This window comes from Lissotriton helveticus, chromosome 8, assembly GCF_964261635.1.
Source record: "Lissotriton helveticus chromosome 8, aLisHel1.1, whole genome shotgun sequence".
Classification (NCBI taxonomy): Eukaryota; Metazoa; Chordata; class Amphibia; order Caudata; family Salamandridae; genus Lissotriton; species Lissotriton helveticus.
In genome coordinates, this window is record NC_136069.1 from 974,900,619 (window position 1) to 974,922,293 (window position 21,675).

Sequence of the window (21,675 nt, forward strand, 5' to 3'; positions counted from 1 at the left end):
ATTTACATTTATTATGTCGTAGCACTTTGATATTGAGTTAGATTTTTCGAACTTTGTCAGTCTCATTTTGTAAAGAAAGACATTAACATCTGATTAGTACAACATCGTACAATAAATGCAAAATGTAAATCAGTGTATAAAAACTGTGTGTCTTATTCCAGGTGGGTTGCATATCAGCAAAAGCACTTCTGCGGGCAGCAGTATGTCTTGGAGAAAGGGAAATACAAATGTTTTTCTGACTGGGGAGGAAATAATAACACCATCCTGTCAATACGCCCTGTTATGTTGGTAGGTCAATGCACTTTGGCGCCATCGTGTTTGTTTGTGCTATGAATTTCATGTAGAGCTGGTTTGTTTCCAGCTCTAGGGTTCTATTGTTTGTAGCTGCTGCAGGCGACAGACTTGATGCACCATTATTTGCACACTCTGAAAAGAGTATGCACCTGAATAGGATTTGCTGCCAGTACAGATTAAATACATTGTCACCCTCACTTAAATCCGGGGTGTTTTGAGAAGAACATGGTTTTTCACTGCAACAATCACAGCTCTTAAAAAAAACATATATCCAACAAATTTCCCGAACACAAAAGATAGAATGAAGATACTCACTTTTAGCACTTTATCACTTCAGTAGGAATGCATGCTATATTCATTTTGTTATATCTTTCTCCGAGGTTGCACGATTGTGATGATATATTTTTGCCTACAACTGTGGAGTCAAATACATATTGTGAAGTTCTTTTCACGCTGTGTTCTGAAGATTATTCCTCATGTGTCAGAACGCAGTGGGTTGGGAATCAAGTATTACTGAAGATTTTTTTTCACATCGCTTCTATTGTCCTGCTTTTTTTTATTGATACTTGAAAGCTGGACGCATGGAAACTGTTGAAATATTGAAACTATAGGCAGACCACTCCTATATCACGCGCCGCTACGAAGAGCGATTAGTGCTTCTAGAACGAGGGGTCAATGGATGAGGTTTGCTGGAAGTAGATGAGTACCAGAAGAGCATACTTTGTCTCAGGGAGTGCGTAAATGCACAGAACTGCTATTAACGGGGACAAAGAAGTTCAACATTCAAAAGTTTAAACAGCATAGTGATCATGTAGGCAAAAAACAGAGATTGCATTCCGTCTAGGATGTACGATCCAAAAGTTCCTTTTCTAAACTTTAAAACAAGCGTCCACATTACTGAGGATCAAAAGCATATTGAGCTTCTGAGGCATCAGGAGGGACAGTGCCACTGTCCTTAACTTTTTCTTTTCCATTTGTTTGAGGTGTTTTACCCTGGAATGAATCCCAGCTTGTGTAGTTTTTCAAGACTGCGGGCGGTAACCTGAACCAGCAGGCAATCCAAATTGAGCATTGATAATGTTTAACCCCTTCGATGCTTGGCCTTTTCCCCCTCTGTGCTAAGCCTTTTTTTGACTATTTGGGATAGTTCGCGCTTAGGTCCCTGTAACTTTTTGACCACATAAGGTATCCATGCCAAATTTGCCTCCTTTTATTCCAACATTATGGGGATTCTTAAGGTACCCAGGGTTTGTGGATTCTCACGGAGGGGACCCAGAAATTAGCCAAAATACAGTTATATTTTGTTTTTTGGGGAAAAATCACCATTTCCCATCTTTTAGGGAATTACAGACTTTTGTCAGAAAACCAACATTTTTTACACAGTTTTGGCATTTTACTGGGGTATAGCCTATTTTTGCTATTTTTTGTGCTTTCAGCCTTCTTCCAGTTAATGGTAGAAATGGGTATGAAAGCAATAATGGATCCTGGAAAGCTATATATTTAGAAAAGTAGACACAATTCTAAATTCAGCAAGGCGTCATTTGTGTAGATCCTTTAAGGTTTCTTTATAGAAACTAACAGTTAAATATAGGAAAAATTGAAAATGAGTTGAAAAAACAGCCATTTGTGCCAACGTTTTCACCTGTAACTTCTTCTAATTGTGAAAGCTGTTTGAAAGCAATATACAGTTACATCCACTGGACCTTTATGGTTGTCGGGATATATAGGACTTGTAGGTTCACCAAGAACCCGACGAACCCAGAGCCAATAACTGAGCAGCGTCTTGCAATGGTTTTTCATTACGTACCGGGTATATAGCAATGAATTATATACATGGAAAAATCGGTATGAAAGACACCTATGTATTTCTGAAATTGGAACAAAATATAGAGTTTAGAAACAGTTGATATGTGCACATTTCCAAAATTGTGAGTACCCATACTAGCATGAGAATTATAGGTCATTTTTCAAAATGACTTATTTTTTACACATTGTCTTTCATTTGGAAGGCAGAAATTCATCAAAAGTCAATAAGTAATAATGGTTGCTTTACAATTCTGTTACCCTAAGTCTCCCGATAAAAATTATACCTCACTTGTGTGGGTAGGCCTAGTGCCGGCGACAGGAAACGTCCCAAAACGCAACGTAGACACACCACATTTTCAAAGTGAAAATTGACCCTTTTTTTGCAAAGTTCCAAGCTGTAGATTTTGAACCCTAGTTCTGCCAGCACCTATTGAAACCTAGCAAACCTATACATGTTTGGAAACTAGACACCCGGGGGAATCCAGGATGGGGTAACTTGACTGGCTCCCATCAGGTTCTGTTACCCAGAATCTCTTGTAAATCTAAAAATTTGTCAAAAAACCCACATTTTCCTCACATTTCTATGGTGGAAAGATCTGGAATCTGTGAGGATCCACAAAATTCCACCCACCCCGCGTTCCCCAAAGTCATCCGAGAAAAATGGTACCATAAGAGAATGAAAACACATTGCAAAGAATTTCATGCTCAAAACACTAACCAAATATGCTGCCATTATGACACCCCTTACAAAAAATTCATTCATGCATGACATTAATACTAATTTGGAGTAAACACAACAAAAATGTTTTTCATCCCAAAAAGATGCAACTACGCAAAACTGCAGATCAACCACTGCCAAAACCGCAAACAAGTATCAAAAGCTTTGCACTAGACTAAAAAGGAGAAATAAAACATTACAATCACATTTGCAAATAATGCACTAGTCTACACACTATCCACCAACCAAGCAAGGGTGAGCCTAAAAAAGCATAAAGCCGATCTGCCTTCACAGGGAGCAGAAACAGCCCAAAAATTCACCTCCATAAAGGGGGAGCGGCCCTTGCCCAAGGGGTCACTCCCCAACACCAACATTTAAAAAGCCCTGGTGTGTAGTGGCTTCTGCCCCCCTAGGGGACAGATGGGCCTGAAAACGTATAGCCGATCTGCCACCTAAGGGGGCAGAAACTGCTACAAAAATCACCCTATAAAGGGGAGCGACCCTTGCCCAAGGGGCCACTCCCAACAACAATAAAACAATATGGTGTCCTAGTGGGCATACAATAGAAATAATTGCTTACTTGGGCCGATCTGCCCTCCCAGGGGGGCAGAAACGGCCCAAATAAATGCTCCCCAAAGGGGCGTGACCCTTGCCTAAGGGGACGCTCGACAAAAACATTAAAACCCATCCCTGGTGTCTTATGGCTTCTGCCCCCTTGGGGGCAGATGGGCATAGAATAACAAGGCCGATCTGCCAGAAATGGCTATAATTACTGAATCCCAAAGAGGAGCGGCCCTTGCCTAAGATGCTGCTCCCCAAAAACATGTTTAAAGAAACAAAATAATCCCTGGTGGCCTCGTGGCTTTTTCAAATAAAAATGGTCTGCCTCCTACCACAAGACCCATCTCTAAAAATTACACCCCCAACGGGAGCAACCCTTGCCCAAGGGGCCGCTCCCCAAAACTCAGGCCATTGAAAAAAAAAAAAACTGGCATTCCTGGTGCACAATCGCGACCCATGCACGATCGTGCACTAGGAATGCCTAAAAAGACATCAGAGGAAAGGAAAACCCTTTCCTTTCCTCTAATACCCTCATTAGCCAGGCTAGCTTGAATCTAGTTGTATAGCAACCTACAAATATACGTAAATATAATACATGGGTAAAAAATATGCGCTGTGGCTTCCACTCTCAGAGAAGCTGCTTATTTAGTGGTTTTCCAAGAAAATGTTAACTTTCTTAGTAGTAGTTTTGTCAAATGATTGTCAGTTATACTATTAGGTAACCAATAGATGAGGAGCAAAGTTTAGTATACTGAATGTTATAAAATAACCTCTCTTCTGTCTGCAAAAATTAGCATGGAAAACGATAGTACGCTGCTAAAAAAAAGTCCAGACTTACTGCATAGCCAAATGTTACCTTCTCTCTACTAACTTTGGTGAAGATGAAAGAACTTCTTGCAAAATAACATCAAGGAGTTTTATGTAGCTACTAATGCAGGTATTCTGCATGCACATCAGATTCGGAAAGGATGATTGGAATGATCATCATTAATATACAAATGTAGTGTAGTAAAGCAGTTCAACCTCACTCAATCGCTTGAGATACATCTGTTTATATCCTACTCGTTGGAAGTCCCACTCAGTAGAGAGAGCAGTGCAAGTCCACGGTCTAATGAGTAAAGGTATCTCTTGTGCAGGTTGAGTGAAGAGCTCAATCGTTTTGGACCGGCAAACTAGTATTGACGAAAGTCGGCGTGGAATGCCTGTGTGTTGAGGAAGCATTCTACAGACTGCTCAAAAAATTTGTCCTTTTGTATTTCCACCATTGTCTTATAACATTTTAAAGGCAAATGTTTAATGTTGGCCACTGGAATGCCTATGAAAATAACTAAAATGTACCTTCCTTTTTATATTTCAGGAACCTATTGGGAGGGATAAACATCAACATTTGGTATGTTATATGTCATGTACTTTTAATAATTAAATTCATGTTAAACACAATTGAAAAGTACTCTCTTCCAAATGTCAGCAAGGTTCCAGAAGCCTGTCCCACACATTAAATCGACCCTGCTAAAAGTAAAGCCTGCTCTGTGGAATTTGATATATAAAAAAATTGTACATTGATTTTTGCGCCAGAGTCCATTACCTTGACTGATGACACATCTGACATCTATTTTTTTTAATTCGCTTGTTTCCTTTTCATTGAACGCTGTAGTGGGATGCGACAGTTATTTGTATCCATTCTGAAAACTGTAGGTAGATTTTCAAATACTTTTACTGCTTTAAAGCTGCACATGCTAGGTGAGACAAAAGGTGGGTCGGGTACCCATCTCTCAGCATTTATGATTCCCTAAAGGATTGCGCTTTCTGTACATCTGCCATACTTTCCGTTACCCTGTTTTCGTTAAGCTTGACACAGAGCTAGTGTAGGAGAGTGTCTATTGGTTTCTGGGTCTGTGATTCAATAATTGTAGCGTTGGGACTAGGGCTAGGGTAAGGATTTCTATTGGAAGTAGGGACTAGGGCTTCCTATGTTATTGGTTGTTGGGAGTAGGGTGGGGCTAGGGCTAGGGTTAGACCTTTAATTGGAAGTAGCGATTAGGGCTTCTGGTGTGATTGGTTGCTGGACTAGTTGTGGGACTAAGAGTAGGGTTAGGCTTTCTATTGGAAGTAGGAACTAGGGCTACCTCTGCCATTGGTTGCTTGGACTTGGGTTGGGACTATTGGTAGGGCTAGGGCCTTTATTGGACGTAGAGATCCGGGTTTTTTAACTGATTGGGTGCTTGGACTAGGGCTAAGATTGGCTGTAAGGTCCTTGTCTCCTATTGGTTCTAGATTTTTAGGGCTAGTGTTGTGATTGGATAGTGTTAGGTCTAGTGTTCCCATTGGCTTAAGAGGTCACCTGATTACTAGGGCTATAAAAGGCCAGGCTTAGGGCGTTTCAGCCCGAGCGGAGAGGCTAAGGGCGGAGAGGACAGGGGTAGTTGCCTGTTTGAGCCTGTCAAGGGCAGAGAGAACAAGGGCAGTTGCCTGTTTGAGCCTGTTCGAGACTGGCCAGGGCCAGAAATGCTTCCCATTTTCCCATTAGCAATACCCAGCCCACACCATCCACATCCACAAACAGATCAACACACTCACACCAAATGTACACCACGCACAACACTATGCACAGATTAATGTATCAGCATGCACCACAAACCCAACCAAACCACATCTACACGCCCTACTATTCCAACTACCACACATATTCACCATCACCTACAAACAGTACACAACTCTATCCTATACCACTAACCAATACACTCATCACTAACACAACACCAATCAACACCATACATAACTACATCCCATTCAGACACACTCTCCCTGCTGTAATTACACCTATCAGACCACCTTTTATCACTAACAAACATATAATCATCCTTCCATCAGTTGTCCAACAAACACCCTCCTCTCAATTCTACCATAATAACTCTAACGCACAACACAGACACTGCACACTACCACACTTTGTAGCTCTTGCAACAAACCAGTTCAAGATAAACACTCTCACCTCTACTTCATTCCCTCCTACACACAACATACACTCTACTCATAAACACATCACCACCCTCTCTACGTCACAACCTCCTCCTACAAACAGTACAATACAACCAAATTCATTGCATGAAACATATACATCAGCACCCCTTTTCACTACTCCTCAAAAGCAAAACATATCACACACACCAGCACAACAAGATCTTCAAAGCGCAACACCTTATAATACTTTCATCACAAAATACAAACATATACCCACCTTTCAAACCATACAAAGGAACAAACTCCAATGCCAAGCGTTCCCTCTTCCACCATACCTAACACAGAAACAGCAAAACACCAACTCTCTTCTAACTGCCTCTCATCCATTGGACAATTTAGAACATTACTACATGACCCACGTGCTGCACCACCTCCAATGACTCATATACCTTCCGCCTTAAACACACGCAAAAAAGATAAGTAACATGCCACACCTCACAACTTTGCTTCCCCATGTCTACTTCAAAACAATGTTACACCACAAAAGCAACACAACACTCCAACTCACTCTCAAACACCATCTCCAACACATGCACACGCAGACCCATCAAAATGCCTTCTTAGCATGCTGGATGAGGAACACGATACAGAACAGCTACACGACTGCTATCCTAATACAGCTAATACCAGCACTAAAAACACACCTGCTACAAACCCACACAATACGGATCACTCTTCTACAAAACAAAGTCCCACTATCACCAAAGGCCACTCACTAAACTGTCTACTAATAAATGCTCGATCCCTCTCTAAAAACAAGCATCACATCTACGACCACCTCACCGATGCAAAACTAGACATACTATTTATAACCGAATCATGGTTGGGAGAGGATATGGCTCCAGTCCTGCATGAAGCCATTCCTCTAGGCTATCAAACAATCACCCAAAATTGTATAGCCAAAAAAGGAGGTGGTCTAGCTGTTGTATTCAGGCAAACCATACATATCACTAAAATCGAAAACCTCTCCATAAAGAATTGTGAGGATCTTTTAACAAGATGCAATCCTACACCGTCTTCCTCCTGTAACTTCCTGCTCCTTTACAGACCTCCACCTAGCAAGGCAACATTCCCAGACGCACTTCTAGACACAGTTTCAAACCTGATAACAATACACTCCACCCTATGCGTTCTGGGTGACTTTAACATTCGGTTTGATAAACCCAATATGACCCATCCAAAAACAATAATCACTGGCCTAGATGCACTGAACCTGCATCAGATTGTCCACAATCCGACACACACCGCTGGACATATCCTATAACTCCAGTCACATGGTCAGACCACCACTTGCTTGCTTTCCAACATAAAACAACACTAAGCGACTCACCTAAAACTACCTTACATCCATCCACCTATCGGCCATGGAACAAACTCAATTTGGAACACTCAGAAACACAATTAACATCCAGTACAAATCTGAAAACCATAAATTCTGTTCAAAATCTATATGAGTGGCTACAGGATGCTTTTGACATCCTGATACCACTCAAACCCACACAACAGAACAAAAGGAAAAAGGCGCCTGGGAGAAACAGAGAGATAAATGACATAAAACAACAAATTAGAAAGCTGCAACGTACTTGGCTCAAAACAAACGCCAAACTAGACAAACTTCACCTACAGAAAATTAACAGATTATACAAGTCGGCTATCAAAAAAGCTAAGAAAAGGTACTATTCAGACATAATTCAAAACGCTAAATGTGCAAATAAAGAATTCTATAAAATACTCCATGAATTTCGCAAACCAAATTGCCTAGAAGTACCTCATCCTGTTACTCAAGATTTCACAGACAAACTGGCAAATCATTACACGGACAAAGCGGACACGTTGGACTCCTACTTAAAACAGAAACAAAGCACCAGCACTAACCCTTGTACAAAACAACAATCCAAGAATGCTCTAATCAAGCCTCTCCGTTCCTTCCAACACATCTCACACGATGAATTTATGGACCTGGTCAAGGCAAGCAGGCAATTCTTTTAACAACCTCTGCTGCCACTCCAGTAAGACTAATCATTGATTCCTTAACTACTGGAATATTTCCAGAAGAACTCAAAAAGTCATACATACGCCCTTTACTGAAGAAAACAAACTTCGACCCGCTGAACCCTGACAACTACAGACCCAGTACAAATGGACCTTTCTTGGGCAAACTGATAGAAAGAGCAGCATTCGCCCAGATGTCACAATTCATTAAAGAGAATGACATACTTTCAGACTTCCAAACAGGATTCCGTCCGAGAAGAGGCACTGAATTTGCCCTCCTCGCCATCTGGGATGACCTGAAGAATACAGTTGACCACAACGGGGTTGCTGCGCTACTGCTCTTGGACCTTTCAGCTGCCTTGGACATGGTTGACCAAGACACTCTGAAACAAAGACTCTATGAAGCCGGCATAGAGGGAACTGCTCTAGACTGGATCACGTCCTACCTTCGAAACAGAACTAATGTCATCCATACCCCACCTTTCTCGTCCAAACCGTACTTCACAAAAGCAAGAGTCCCTCAAGGTTCTATCATCTCGCCCATGCTTTTCAACATCTACATGAAGTCATTACCAGTACTGATCAATAAATTTCACCTCACTTGCTATAACTATGCAGATTACACGCAAATACTCCTTCAACTGGAATGCCCCAAAGACATCGGAAAATCCCCAATTTCCAGCTGTCTCAGAGCCGTGGATCAGTGGATGACTTGGAGACATGTCAAATTGAATGCTTCAAAAACTGAAATACTCATGTATGGCGATTGGAAACATTACAACCCACTTGCCGCATGGACTAATGAAATGAGATCACTGCCTAAAGTATCAAAGGAAGTAAGAAACCACGGAATGACCATGGACTCTAAGCTGTTGATGAATGCCCAAGTGGATAAACTAGCAAGATCAAGCTTTGTCACTATAAAAACGCTGCGACAAATTTTCCCTCATTTGGGATTTCCACACAAGGTCCAAGCTACCATCTCCCTTGTTCTGTCCAAACCCGATTATGCCAATAGCCTCTACCACGGATCACCTATAATGACCATGAAAAGACTACAACGGATTCAGAACTCGGCTGCCAGACTACTCTTGCATATCAAACCGCGAGACCACATCTCCCCTGCCTTGAAAGCCCTGCATTGGTTACCGGTTGCCAGAAGATCCACGTTCAAGCTGCTTTGTATCACCCACAAAGCAATACATGGAATGGGACCACTCTTCATCAGGAATATAATCACCATACACCTTCAACAAAGGAACCTCCGGTCTAAAGGAGTATATCTAGTCAAAATCCCACCATACAAGAAAAAAAACATGGGTGGCACATCCTTCTCTGTTGAAGCAGCCAAACTATGGAACTCTTCTTCCCCCAACATAAGGTCCACCGACAACCACCTTATCTTCAGAAAACTACTCAAGAGTTGGCTCTTCCCCACATAAGCACCATATGCAAACAGAAATTTACAGCATATCCCTCTGTATATAAGCACTTGTGTTCACTATAGATATGTACCTATCTTTGTGTATTACTTTGTATAAACATGTAAACTAATTATGTTGTTGAGAGGAAAAAATAATAATAAAAATAAATAAAAATCTTTGGTCTACATGTACATACTTCAATTGTGCGTCTATGTACCTTCCAGGTACTTGGATATGTGTGTCTGCTACTTTCTCCTGAAAAAGCGTATCCAATGCACTACCTATTTCTCATCCTGTGCCATTATCAATACCTTTAATCTACATATACTTACCTCCACTATGTATCTATATACTTTCAATGTACTTCTGGATCTATATATTTATCACTTTCTTCTAATTTAGCATTTCCAATGCACTACCCTATTTCTCAGCCTATACTTCGCTCAATATATCTTCTAGCCCAACCTTCTGACTCATCTCAAACTTATTTCTACTACTCTTTCCAATGCACTACCTATCTCTTATCCTATTCATCTATCAATATATCCTCTACAGCCACTCTCTCATTTATCCCAAACCCCATCCATACCACTACTATGATCGCCAAAATAACCGTTTCTAGATTCTACTGTACCCCTCCTTGCATCATCTAACACCTCTTTTTACTATACCGATCCCCCTAAAACAAGCCTTTCAAAACTCTTCCCCCTGATTCCTCCCCTCCAAAACTCATTTTTACTCATCCAAAAGCCTCCTCCTACTGCTAAGACCTATAAAAAAAAATGTTTAAAACGTCACTCTTTTATCCGTTCACTATCCTTTTCAATCAAAATTAACAGACTAACATGTTCACTTCTTAAATTCCATATTCAACTATACTAATTCACCACTAATCCTTTACTGGGTTCCAGTGTAGCGTGCTAGTCGCCAATAAAGAGTCTCAACACCCCATCCGGGTCACAAGTGCTATAGAAATGCAAACCTTTTTCCTTTTCCACCGCTCCCCAACCCTTCTCAATCCAAATAACTGACTAACATATCCACCACTAAAATTACTCTCATGTTTCACCATACTAATTCAACACTAATCCTGATGGGTTCCAGAGTAGCTTGCTACTTGCGCTTCACAACCCCATCAGTGGTAGCAAGCGCTATATAAATACAAACCTCTGTCCCTCATCTATCCCGCCACCTACCCTTCTCTACCCCAATAACTGAATAACATATCCACTACTCAAATTACTTCATATTTTACTATACTAATTTTCAACACTAATCCTTTATGGGTTCCAGAGTGGCGTGCTACTCGCCAGAAAAGCGCTTCAACGCCCATCAGGTATCCCTCTGCTATCCTTCTCACTCCAAATAACTGACTAATATCCACCACTAAAATTATTTCATATTCCACCATATTAATTTACCACTAATCCTTTATGGGCTTCCTGAATAGCGCGCATCAACAAGCACTATATAAATACAAAACGTTTTCCTCCTCTATACTTCTGCTATCATTCCAAATCCAAATAACTGACTAGCCTATCCACCACTTAAAATGTACTTGCATGTTTCACTATACTAATTCAACACTAATCCTCTATTAGTCCCGAGGTAGCGTGCTACTGGCCAAAAAAGCGCTTCGACGCCTTCTCAGGGGTAGTAAGCGCTATATAAATGCAATTACAATACAATACAATACAATGTTGTATAGCAGCATCATAGGTGTGCCTTCACATACTGGAACAAAGAAAATGAGAGCGACACTGACTCAAATCAATGATAAAGCTTTGGGCAAGCTGTCAGCCCACTGTGTGTAAACAAAAAGTCTCGACGAGTAAGTGCATGCATGGTGGAGCCGAGACCCCAAAACTCAAGTCCTCTTTGTTGAAGATCAGTACTGCTAGAACTTCTCCTTCCCCCAAGAGAATTAATGCTCCTGTCCTCCACAGCTATCAGAGGACCTCCTCGGAGGAGGCCAAGGGTCAATCATCCGGTTGGAAAGTGGATGGGGAGAAGACAGTCCGCTATTCCGTTTTTCTACTCTGTACTGTTCTGAGAAGGCTGTCCCTACTTATCTAGAGCTATACTGCATCTACTGGGATGCACAAACCATGTCATGGGAAAGGAAAGGACAAGGCATGCAGCGTAATGTTTTCTCAATAGAGTAAGGTTTTGCGTAAGAATATAAAAATGTCAGAAATACGGACAATGAGCATTTCAGCGTGCTACGTGATTTCTGAGTTTGTCCGGTTGTTTGGATGCTGTGCACGTTTCCATTTGTTGTAGGAATAAAAGTCATGACTGGTAGCCATGATGAGTGGGTGACCCCCTTCTCCATTAATCTGTGGGCATCGCTCAAATAATGTGTAGGTGTTACAGAGGCATTGAAATAAACACACATACGAAAGTGATACTGTTGTGACTTTGGAAATGTCACTAGCGAGATGTCGCCTGGTAGTAGGTGTGGACAGAGAAGCCACAGAGTATGGTGTTCGAGTTAATCAAGTTTGAAGGTTATGGGAAGAATTCGGGAATGGAATGTTAGCAATTAACACAGGCATGGTTTGAAAGTCTGTGGAGATTTGAAGATATAATTAAGAGACTTGTTCTCACAAGAGTCCTTACTGGCCGAACCACTTGTAAAGGAAATACAGGCATCACATTTCTTGCTAATACTGCTTCAGGCAAATACTTTTTTCTCAAAGGTCCTTTGTCCGCAGTCAATGAGGCTGCTGTAAGACTTTTAATGGCGGACACACTAGACCCCATGATGTATGAGGTGCAACCGTTCTTTCCTAATTGTATTTCACCCCCCACAAACCGCTGCTCTCTCGTCTCAGAGGAATAAGAGACAGAGGTGTTTCCTTAAAGTTGTTAGTAATGGAAGACCCTGGTTAGTAATCTAGGATTAGCAAATGACATTGTGGATATTTGTCAGCATGTAACACTGTGCCACTGGCCACAGCTTCGGAGTTTGAGGAAGGGCCGACATCTGAGGCCGTATCACTTATGGCGAGCACTACAAGTCCTAATTTTAAAAAAACTGTCTCAGTGACAGTTTTGTGCTGACGTGGGTCTTAAACAGTGGAAGATATGTAACAGCGCTATTTTTGCCAGTTTAGTCTGTTCTAAATGGCTGCTCGTCACTGGAGCTTTAAAGGCAAATGCTTCTTTGGGCTGGAGATGCTGCAGCATTTGTTGAAATATCTAAAGTAAAAACAAAGCATAGCAGAATAATATCTATATATCAGTATAACAACATGATTTAAACATACAAGAGCGGGCAAAACAGAACATTCAGACCCTGACTAATAACAACCATTGTACTTTCTGAACTGCAGTTGATGCTTTTCATAAATAACAGATGTTACTCATATCCTTATTAACTATTGCTCATGTTGTATTGTATTGTAATTGCATTTATATAGCGCTTATTACCCCTGACGAGGCGTCAAAGCGCTTTTTCGGCGAGTAGCACGCTACTCCAGGACCCATAGAGGATTAGTGTTGAATTAGTATAGTGAAGCATGCAAGTACATTTTAAGTGGTGGATAGGTTAGTCGGATAGGTTAGTCAGTTATTTGGATTTGAAATGATAGCAGAAGGATAGAGGAGGACAAAGGTTTGTATTTATATAGCGCTTGTTGACGCGCGCTATTCAGGAAGCCTACAAAGAATTGGTGGTGAATTAATATGGTGAAATATGAAGTAATTTAAGTGGTGGATATTAGTCAGTTACTTGGAGGATAGCGGAGGGATAAAAGGGGAAGAAAGATTTGTATTCATATAGCACTTGTTACCCCTGATGGGTGTTGAATCGCTTTTCTGGCAAGTAGCACGCCACTCCGAAACCCATAAAGGATTACTGTTGACAATTAGTATAGTAAAAAAAATATGAAGTATTTTGAGTAGTGGATATGTAATTCAGTTATTTGGGTAGTATATTAGTATAGCTTAATATGGAATTTGAGAAGTGAACATGTTAGTCTGTTAATTTCGATTGAAAAGGATAGTGGAGGGATAAAAGAGTGGAAGATGTATTTATTTATTTATTTTTAGGTCTTAGAAATCGGAGGGAGCTTTTGGGTGAGTAAAAAGGAGTTTTGGAGGGGAGGACTCAGAGGAAAGAGTTTAGAAAGGTTTGTTTTAGGGGATCGGTATAGTAAAAGAGGTGTCAGATGATGCAAGGAGGTGTAGAGTAGGAGAGAGTCTAGAAAGGGTTATTTTGGCAATCATAGTAGTGGTATGGGGTTTGGGATAAATGAGAGAGTGGATGTAGAGGATATATTGATAGATATATAGGATGAGAGATAGGGTAGTGCATTGGAAGGAGTAGTAGAAGAAGTTTAAGATGAGTCAGAAGGTTGGGCTAGAAGATATATTGAGCGAAGTATAGGCTGAGAAATAGGGTAGTGCATTGGAAATGCTAAATTAGAAGAAAGTGATAAATATATAGATCCATAATTACATTGAAAGTATATAGATACATAAAGGAGGTAAGTATATGTAGATTAAATATATTGATAGAGGCACAGGATGAGAAATAGGGTAGTGCATCGGATATGCTTTTTCAGGAGAAAAGTAACAGACACACAGATCCAAGTACATGGAAGGTACATAGATGCACAAACCTGCTAAATTCAAATCTTTGGCTTTAATCTCTCACCCATATGTCAATAGCAAGCACATAGCCCTTTGAACGATCTGTCCTGATGTATTGCAGAATTGGGGTTCCTTGCTTATGGGGCTAATTTCTCTTGTAGTTCCTAATGATCAATGGCAATTGTTTATGAAGTGGCATAAGCAGCATCTCAGTAGCAAGTGCACACCTACTGTATTCCAGTTGTTGATACTGCCTGCTGCACTCATTACTCTGAGGCATCATGGGGGAATACTGATTTACTTCTTAGTCCAATGTATGCTACTGAGATGTTTATCTGTTCGCTTCCACCAGCGTGTTTGAAAAGGGAAGCTGTGTGGAGGCTTTAGCACTTGACAGATTCCTGTATCTACCGCATGGCCATGATATGCCTTAGCTGGGTTCAATGAAACCAAAAAGGGTACTTTCAGGACTAAGCTGACTGGTGAGTGAGCACCCCACCCCAACAAGAACCTAGTACTGTGGGGTGTCCGAATCATTCTAGATGGAACATGTTCTACTTCCCGGATTCAGTCCCACAGGCAGCATGGTCTTGCAGTCCCCTGAAAGCTCCTGATGGCCAGCGGATACAATCAACTGGATGCCGACTGATACTCCCAAAGGAAGGGGGTTTGGGAACAAACAATAAATTAACAAAACAAATTAAAGTACTAAACTGATGGGTGAGTGTGCAATAGTACGGCAATAACATAAGTGAGGTATTCAAAATTACCAATGAGGTATGCAATGGCACAGAGAGGGGTGTACCCCTTCTAGTCAAATGAAGTAAAAAAAAATGCCCTGCGCACCCTCTGGGAGTCTACTATAGAGCATTCTTCATGCTCCAGGCCACCATGAACCAGGAGTGGAGGTTGTGGCTTCGTATAACTTGTGGGCGGGTTTCAGAAGAAAGACATGAAATGTAAGGTGGATTCTCAAACCACCAGGTAATGAGAGGTGGACGACTGTTTGGCCATAAACCTTAGTGATGGGGAATGGGCCAATGAAATGGGGCAGTGATTAGCTAGGATCTTTAAGGTACATGTTGCATGTCAAGAGCCAGACTTTCTGACCTACCATGTACTCCAGGGTGGGCTGTCGCTTGGCATCCGCAAAGGGTTTATTGGCTTCTCTTGCAGGGGATACTCATCTAAGTCATATGCACTGAATTATCCCCGCCCATACACGGGATCCCGGAGCATACAGAAATATACATATATATATGTGTATGCGTGGCCAAAAAGTGCCGAGCACTACCATGATATATGTATATAATAAGCATAAATATGAAGCCTAACATATCTCCATAGGGCAACATGCCAAAATTACATAGGTTTTTCTTGCATAAAAAGTAGTATTACACTTAAATACTGTAATAGAAAACATACACTGAAATAGTGTCATACAGGAAAACCTTTATTTTCATAAAGAAAAGAAGGTAATAGAAGGCATTTGGCCTAAAGGCTGCATAGGTGCATAAACAGTACAGTAAAAAACTGGCACCTTGCCTTTAAGGCTTCCAGGAACTTGGACACCGTGCCTTTAAGACCTCCAGGAGCCCCTCTGCACCCATCATGCACCACAGGTGACAGTTAGGTCAGTTCTTTTTTCCGGCTCCTTCTGTGAGGATCCTGGAGCTTGAGCTCGACAGTTTTTGATTATTTCTAGTCAGAAATTGTTTTTTTCTCTCTTTACTTGTCAATTTTTGATTGCTGGGTAATATTTATTATCTTTTCTGACAGTTTTATCATACTGTTTCTGTCAGAATGCCAGCATTATTCCACAAATGTCCATCTTGTGGAAAAAAGATGGCTAAACTGATCCACACTCTGTGTGCATCGTTTGTCTACCTTTCTCTCATAAACTGACACTTGTAATTATTGTCAGCAGTTTTCTAAACGGACTCTTCGAGACAGAGAAAGGATTAGACTGCATGCCATGCTGGAGAGAAATAAAAGTCATCGTAAGTGTGGCCCTGGGAGTAACCAAGGCCCTTCTTCTCTTCAGGAACATCGAAAACGGCGAAGATCTACCTCTCCAGAGTCCAGGAAAAGACAGATTCCCGATTGCTCACCGTCTGCGACGAGATCAGCGTCGAAGAAGCATCCGAGACACTCTACAGCGTCTAGGGACAGATCGCTGTCGAGACTGCGACATTCTCCATCGCACAAAAGTAAGTCGACGTCGAGACATACTTCGGGCTCAAAGTATACTGGTCCCGGGAGACCTGTTAAACACCCGTCGACGTCGAAACATCAGTCGACGGCGAGGAACACTCCGCCACCTTCGAGGAGGTCGGCGTTGAGGAGTTCGCCGGCGAAGATCCTGCCGCGAGCTTACCGACTATCGAGAAAATCGACGCCAAAGAAACACGCAAGACATTTGACGTCTAAATCTCGAGCTAGACGCCGAGGGTGTTCGACGTCGAGGGCTACGTCGAGATCGGTGAGATGAGAATCATCCAGCATCTTGCCACCAAGGAAGTCGACACCGAAGAAGTTGATGTCGAAGTCGGCGCCTACGGTGTCGTCCAGACATCGGTCGACGTCGAGGGACAAAGATCATGTGGCAGTTTCTGAGGAGGTTGCAGAGGGGGAAGAGATCGACGTTGAGGTCACGACGGTCCCCGGGCATTAACATCATCCAAATTTAACCGGAGGGCTCTCCAGGGCCACCAAAGAAATCACATCCTTTTAACCTTTCACCTAAATGGTTAGAAGGGACTGGACATTCTGTAAAGGGGGGTGCTGATGATCATGGAAGTCCGGATTCGGATTATTCTCGCACCTACTCGTCATCACGAGTTACCAGAAATCCTCCTCCGACTACTTCATCGAGGGTTTCTCCAAAACGAACCCCGAGAAAATCAAGATCTCCTGTCTCCCACCATACAAAAGCTCGGGAGCGATCTCGTTCACATCACACTTCCTCTCCCAGGAGGAGGAGACGAAGATCTCCAACTTGGTCGACATCCACCAGATCGTCTATCGGGAATTACTCTCCTACTTTGTCGACAACTCCACCTTCCAGAGTTTCCCCTATTGATGACATAGGGATTTTCAATGATGTTCTCTGCAGGGGGGCCTAGAAGTTCGGCATTACTATGTCAGCTCCTACGGTCTCCACATCTATTATTTTTGAGACTCTACATCATCGAACATCTTCCAGACCTCTACTGCCACTGGTCCGAGGCCTCATAGAGCCTGCAATGCAGACTTCCCTAACCCCAGCCACAGTAGGTTCTGTGCCATCTTGTATTGCCAAGAAATACATTGCTCCAGCTCAAGTCCCTCTTTTTCTGCGCTCTGGCCCCCACCAGACTCCGTTATTGTGGCGGCAGTCAGAAAAGCACACTGCTGCATCTTCTTTTTCGTGTCCTCCCGAAAAAGACAGCAAGAATATGGACTCTCTAGGGAAGAGGATGTGTAATACCTCGGCCTCGGTGATGAAAGTAGCCAGCGCCTCAGCTCTTTTAGGAAGGTATGATAGATCTCTCTGGGATTCCCTTACCAGGTTCACAGAAAATCTCCCGAAAGAAGATCAGGAGGACATTCAGTAGATACTGCACAAAGGTGGCTTGGTAGCTAACCAGGTGATTAGCGCGGCTGCAGATGCATCTGATCTGGCCGCCCACGGTTATTCCCACGGTATCTGTTCCAGGTGTTCAACTTGGCTACGCCTCAAAGGCCTGAAGCCGGATGCTCAACGGAGGATTGTCAACCTTCCATTTAACGGTTCCTCATCATGCAATGCTCATGCGGATGATGAAATGGCCAAGATGAAGACGGAGTCGGATACCATGAAGGTAGTTGGTCTAGAGAAACTGAAGGAATTCATAAAACGCTTCCGCCCCTATGACAAGCGCTCCTCCCAACAGAGGGTTCAAACCCCACCGTGGTCATCTCAAAATGAGCAACAGCAGAGGTCTCAGTTCCAACAGCGACGACCTGGCAGAGGCAGAGGAAACAATAGGCAGCAGTCTTCAGCGGCCAAACAGCCAGCCAAGCAATGAGCAGAAGCTTCCTCCGGACCCGTTACCCACTCCGGTAGGAGGAAGTATCACCTTTTATCTGGAAGAGTGGAAATCCATAACAAACGACAAATGGGTGCTGAGTATTGTTCAGAATGGATACTTGCTGAGGTTCAAAGCCCCACCTCCATCAATTCCTCCTCAAAGCAAATTCAATCATCAGCTCCTACTGTTGCAGCAAGAGGTGGACAGTCTACTACAAAAAACGCCATAGAGAAGGTTCCGAGACACCAGCAAGGTCAAGGAATTTATTCTCGTTACTCCCTGGTCGAAAAAAGAGTCCCAGCAAGAGAATACAGACCGATTCTCGACCTACGGTTCTTGAACAGGTTCATCCGCAAGCAGAAATTTCGAATGCTGGCCCTGCATCAGATCTTTCCACTTCTACATCAGGGAGACTGGATGTGTGCTATAGACTTGCAAGACGCCACTTCCATATTCCAGTGTCCAGGAGGCATCGCAAATGTCTCAGTTTCCAAGTAGGCCGTCAACACTTTCAATTTCGAGTTCTTCAGTTCGGGCTCAAGTCAGCTCCCCGAACGTTCTCCAAGTGTACGGCGGTGGTGGCAGCTTTTCTACATAAGCGCAAGATCTTCCATCACCCCTATCTGGACGATGGGCTCCTGAAGAGTGCCACCCCATCACTACTTCAGAACCATCTCAGCTACTGTCTTCGGCTGTTGCATACATTGGGGCTTCAGGTCAACTTCAAAAAGTCTGTTCTCAACCCGACCCAGAAAATCCATTACCTGGGCACCTCTCTGGATACCGTGAAGGCAAGCACGTGTCCTTCGGAGGAGAGATTGTCATCGATCAGGATCAAAGGGCGCGATCTCCTCAGTGCAAGTCATCCCACAGCCAGACAGGTCTCGTCACTGTTGGGCTCCATGTCCTCTTGCGTGTTCATCGTTCCCAATGCGAGATTGAACATGCGTCCTCTGCAGCAGTCTCTGGAAGACCAGTGGATGCAAGTTTCAGGTCCCTGGGATGACTGTGTGACTCTGCCTCAATCTGCCAAGGACTCCATCAGATGGTGGATGAAAAGGTTGCATCTGCTGAAAGGAGTTCCATTTAATCAGGACATTTCCACTCAGACTATAGTCACAGATGCCTCCTTACAAGGTTGGGCAGCACACATGGGGTCTCTTCAAGTGCAAGGTCTCTGTTCGGAGACGGAGTGAGGATATCACATCAACTTCCTTGAGTTACGAGCCGTTCACCTGGCTCTCAAGTCTCTGTATCCTTCTCTCCAGTCCAGCTTTCTTAGTTCAGACGGACAACACCATAACGATGTATTATCTGAACAAGCAGTGGGGCACCAGGTCGAGATCTCTCTCTCTGGAGGCACAGACCATATGGAAACGGCTTCTCACAAGAGGTCTCAACATCGTGGCCATTCATCTTCCGGGTTCCATAAACACCCAAGCCGATTCACTCAGCAGGCACTTCGTAGAAGCGCACGACTGGGTGCTATACGCCGAAGTCACTCAAGACATCTTTCGGCAATGGGGAGTGCCAGACATCAACCTCTTCGCAGATGCGGCAAACACCAAATGCCCTGTCTTCGCGTCCAGGTTTCCCCGATCGGGGTCATAAGGGAATGCCCTTTTGATAAACTGGTCTCAGACATTACTGTATGCCTTTCCACTGCTTCCTCTGATCCCTGCAGTAATCAACCAATTTTACAGGTCCAACACCAGAATAATCCTGATAGCTCTGGAGTGGCTGCACCATTGGTGGTACCTGGACCTTCTACAATTGTCCGAGGTGCCACACCGCAGGTTGCCTTGCTGCCCGGATCTGTTGTCCAAGAATGAGGGGAGAGAGTTTCACCCCAATCCCTCCTCCCTCAGATTGACAGCATGGTTCCTGAGGTCATTCAGTATGGACACCTAGACTTACCAGCGGATTGTATGTCAATCATGATAGAAGCCAAGAGACCCTCCACTAGAAAATCCTATGCTTGCAAGTGGAAGCAGTTTTACCTGTGGTGCAGGGACAATGCTCATGATCCGGTCACGAGTCAGGAGCAGGTACTGTTGCCGTACTTACTACATTTGGCCAAGTTTGGTTTGCAGTTCTCTTCGATTAAGGTGCACCTAGCTGCTATCACTGCATACAGTAAATCTGCACCTCAATCCTCTTTTTTCAAAAATGCCAGTGGCGAAAGATTTCCTTGAAGGTCTTAAAAAGGTTTACCCCCCAGTGAGATCCCCATCTCCTCCTTGGGAGCTCAACATAGTCCTTACAAAACTTAAGGGTGCTCCTTTTGAGCCCAATCACAAGGCCTCTCTGCAGCATTTATCATGGAAAACTGCGTTTTTAGTCGCCATCACTTCTGCCCGCAGGGTTAGTGAGATCCAGGCTTTGTTATAGAGAGCCGTATACTGTCTTCCACGCTAACAGTGTGGTTTTAAGAACCCATCCGAGTTTTCTTCCAAAGGTGGTCTCAGATTTTCCTCATCAATCAGGCGTTCACACTTCTTACTTTTTTCCCAATCCCTCTACTCCACAAGTGAGGTCTCTCCATTCTTTGGACCTCAAGAGGGTTTTGAAATTCTATCTTGACAACTCTAAGTCCTTGACACACACGGACCGGTTGTCATAAATACAGGTTCAGCAGCCTCTAGGAGGTCCATCTTTATATGGATTGTTTCGTGCATACGGCCTACCAACTAGCTAATAAGGTTCTCAGGGCAAACCCAAAGCATATTCCACCAGGGGAAAGGCTTCTACCACGCCCCTTCTAAGAAATGTGCCTATGTCAGAAATTTGTAAAGCAGCTACTTGGCGCTCAGTTCATACTTTCACCCGCCATTACTGCTTGGACTCTGATTCTCAGGTGGATGCCCAAGTTGGGCAAGCCTCTCTGAGGAATTTGTTTGCTTAATACCATGTTCAGATGCTTGGTCACGTATGTTTCTATACTAGTTGCTCGTCCGCGAGGTAGTGGGTATGGGCTTGCTACTCTATTCAGTGCTTATGACTATTGATGAGTATCCCTTGGAAGAGAAGGATTAGTTACTTACCTGTAATCCTATTCTATTCCAGGGGTATACTCATCAATGTCATAAGCATCCCTCCCTCCTCCCCGTACAAGCATTTTTAGTATATTTTGTAGTGATTGCATCTGTTAATCAGGTTGCTACAAGTTAGTACACCTTAAAAAAACTGACCTAACTGTCACCTGTGG

The 21,675-nt window shown here is 43.1% G+C and overlaps 1 protein-coding gene across 1 annotated transcript in view; it reads left to right on the top strand.

The window, feature by feature from the left end:
* CRYBG3 (crystallin beta-gamma domain containing 3) overlaps positions 1–21,675 on the top strand; it is a 1,541,789-nt gene that overhangs the window by 963,283 nt on the left and 556,831 nt on the right. Inside the window, exons 14-15 of the mRNA XM_078657810.1 lie at positions 162–288; positions 4,737–4,769. Of these exons, the coding sequence (XP_078513936.1) occupies positions 162–288; positions 4,737–4,769 (160 nt within the window). The remainder of the gene's footprint in view (positions 1–161; positions 289–4,736; positions 4,770–21,675) is intronic.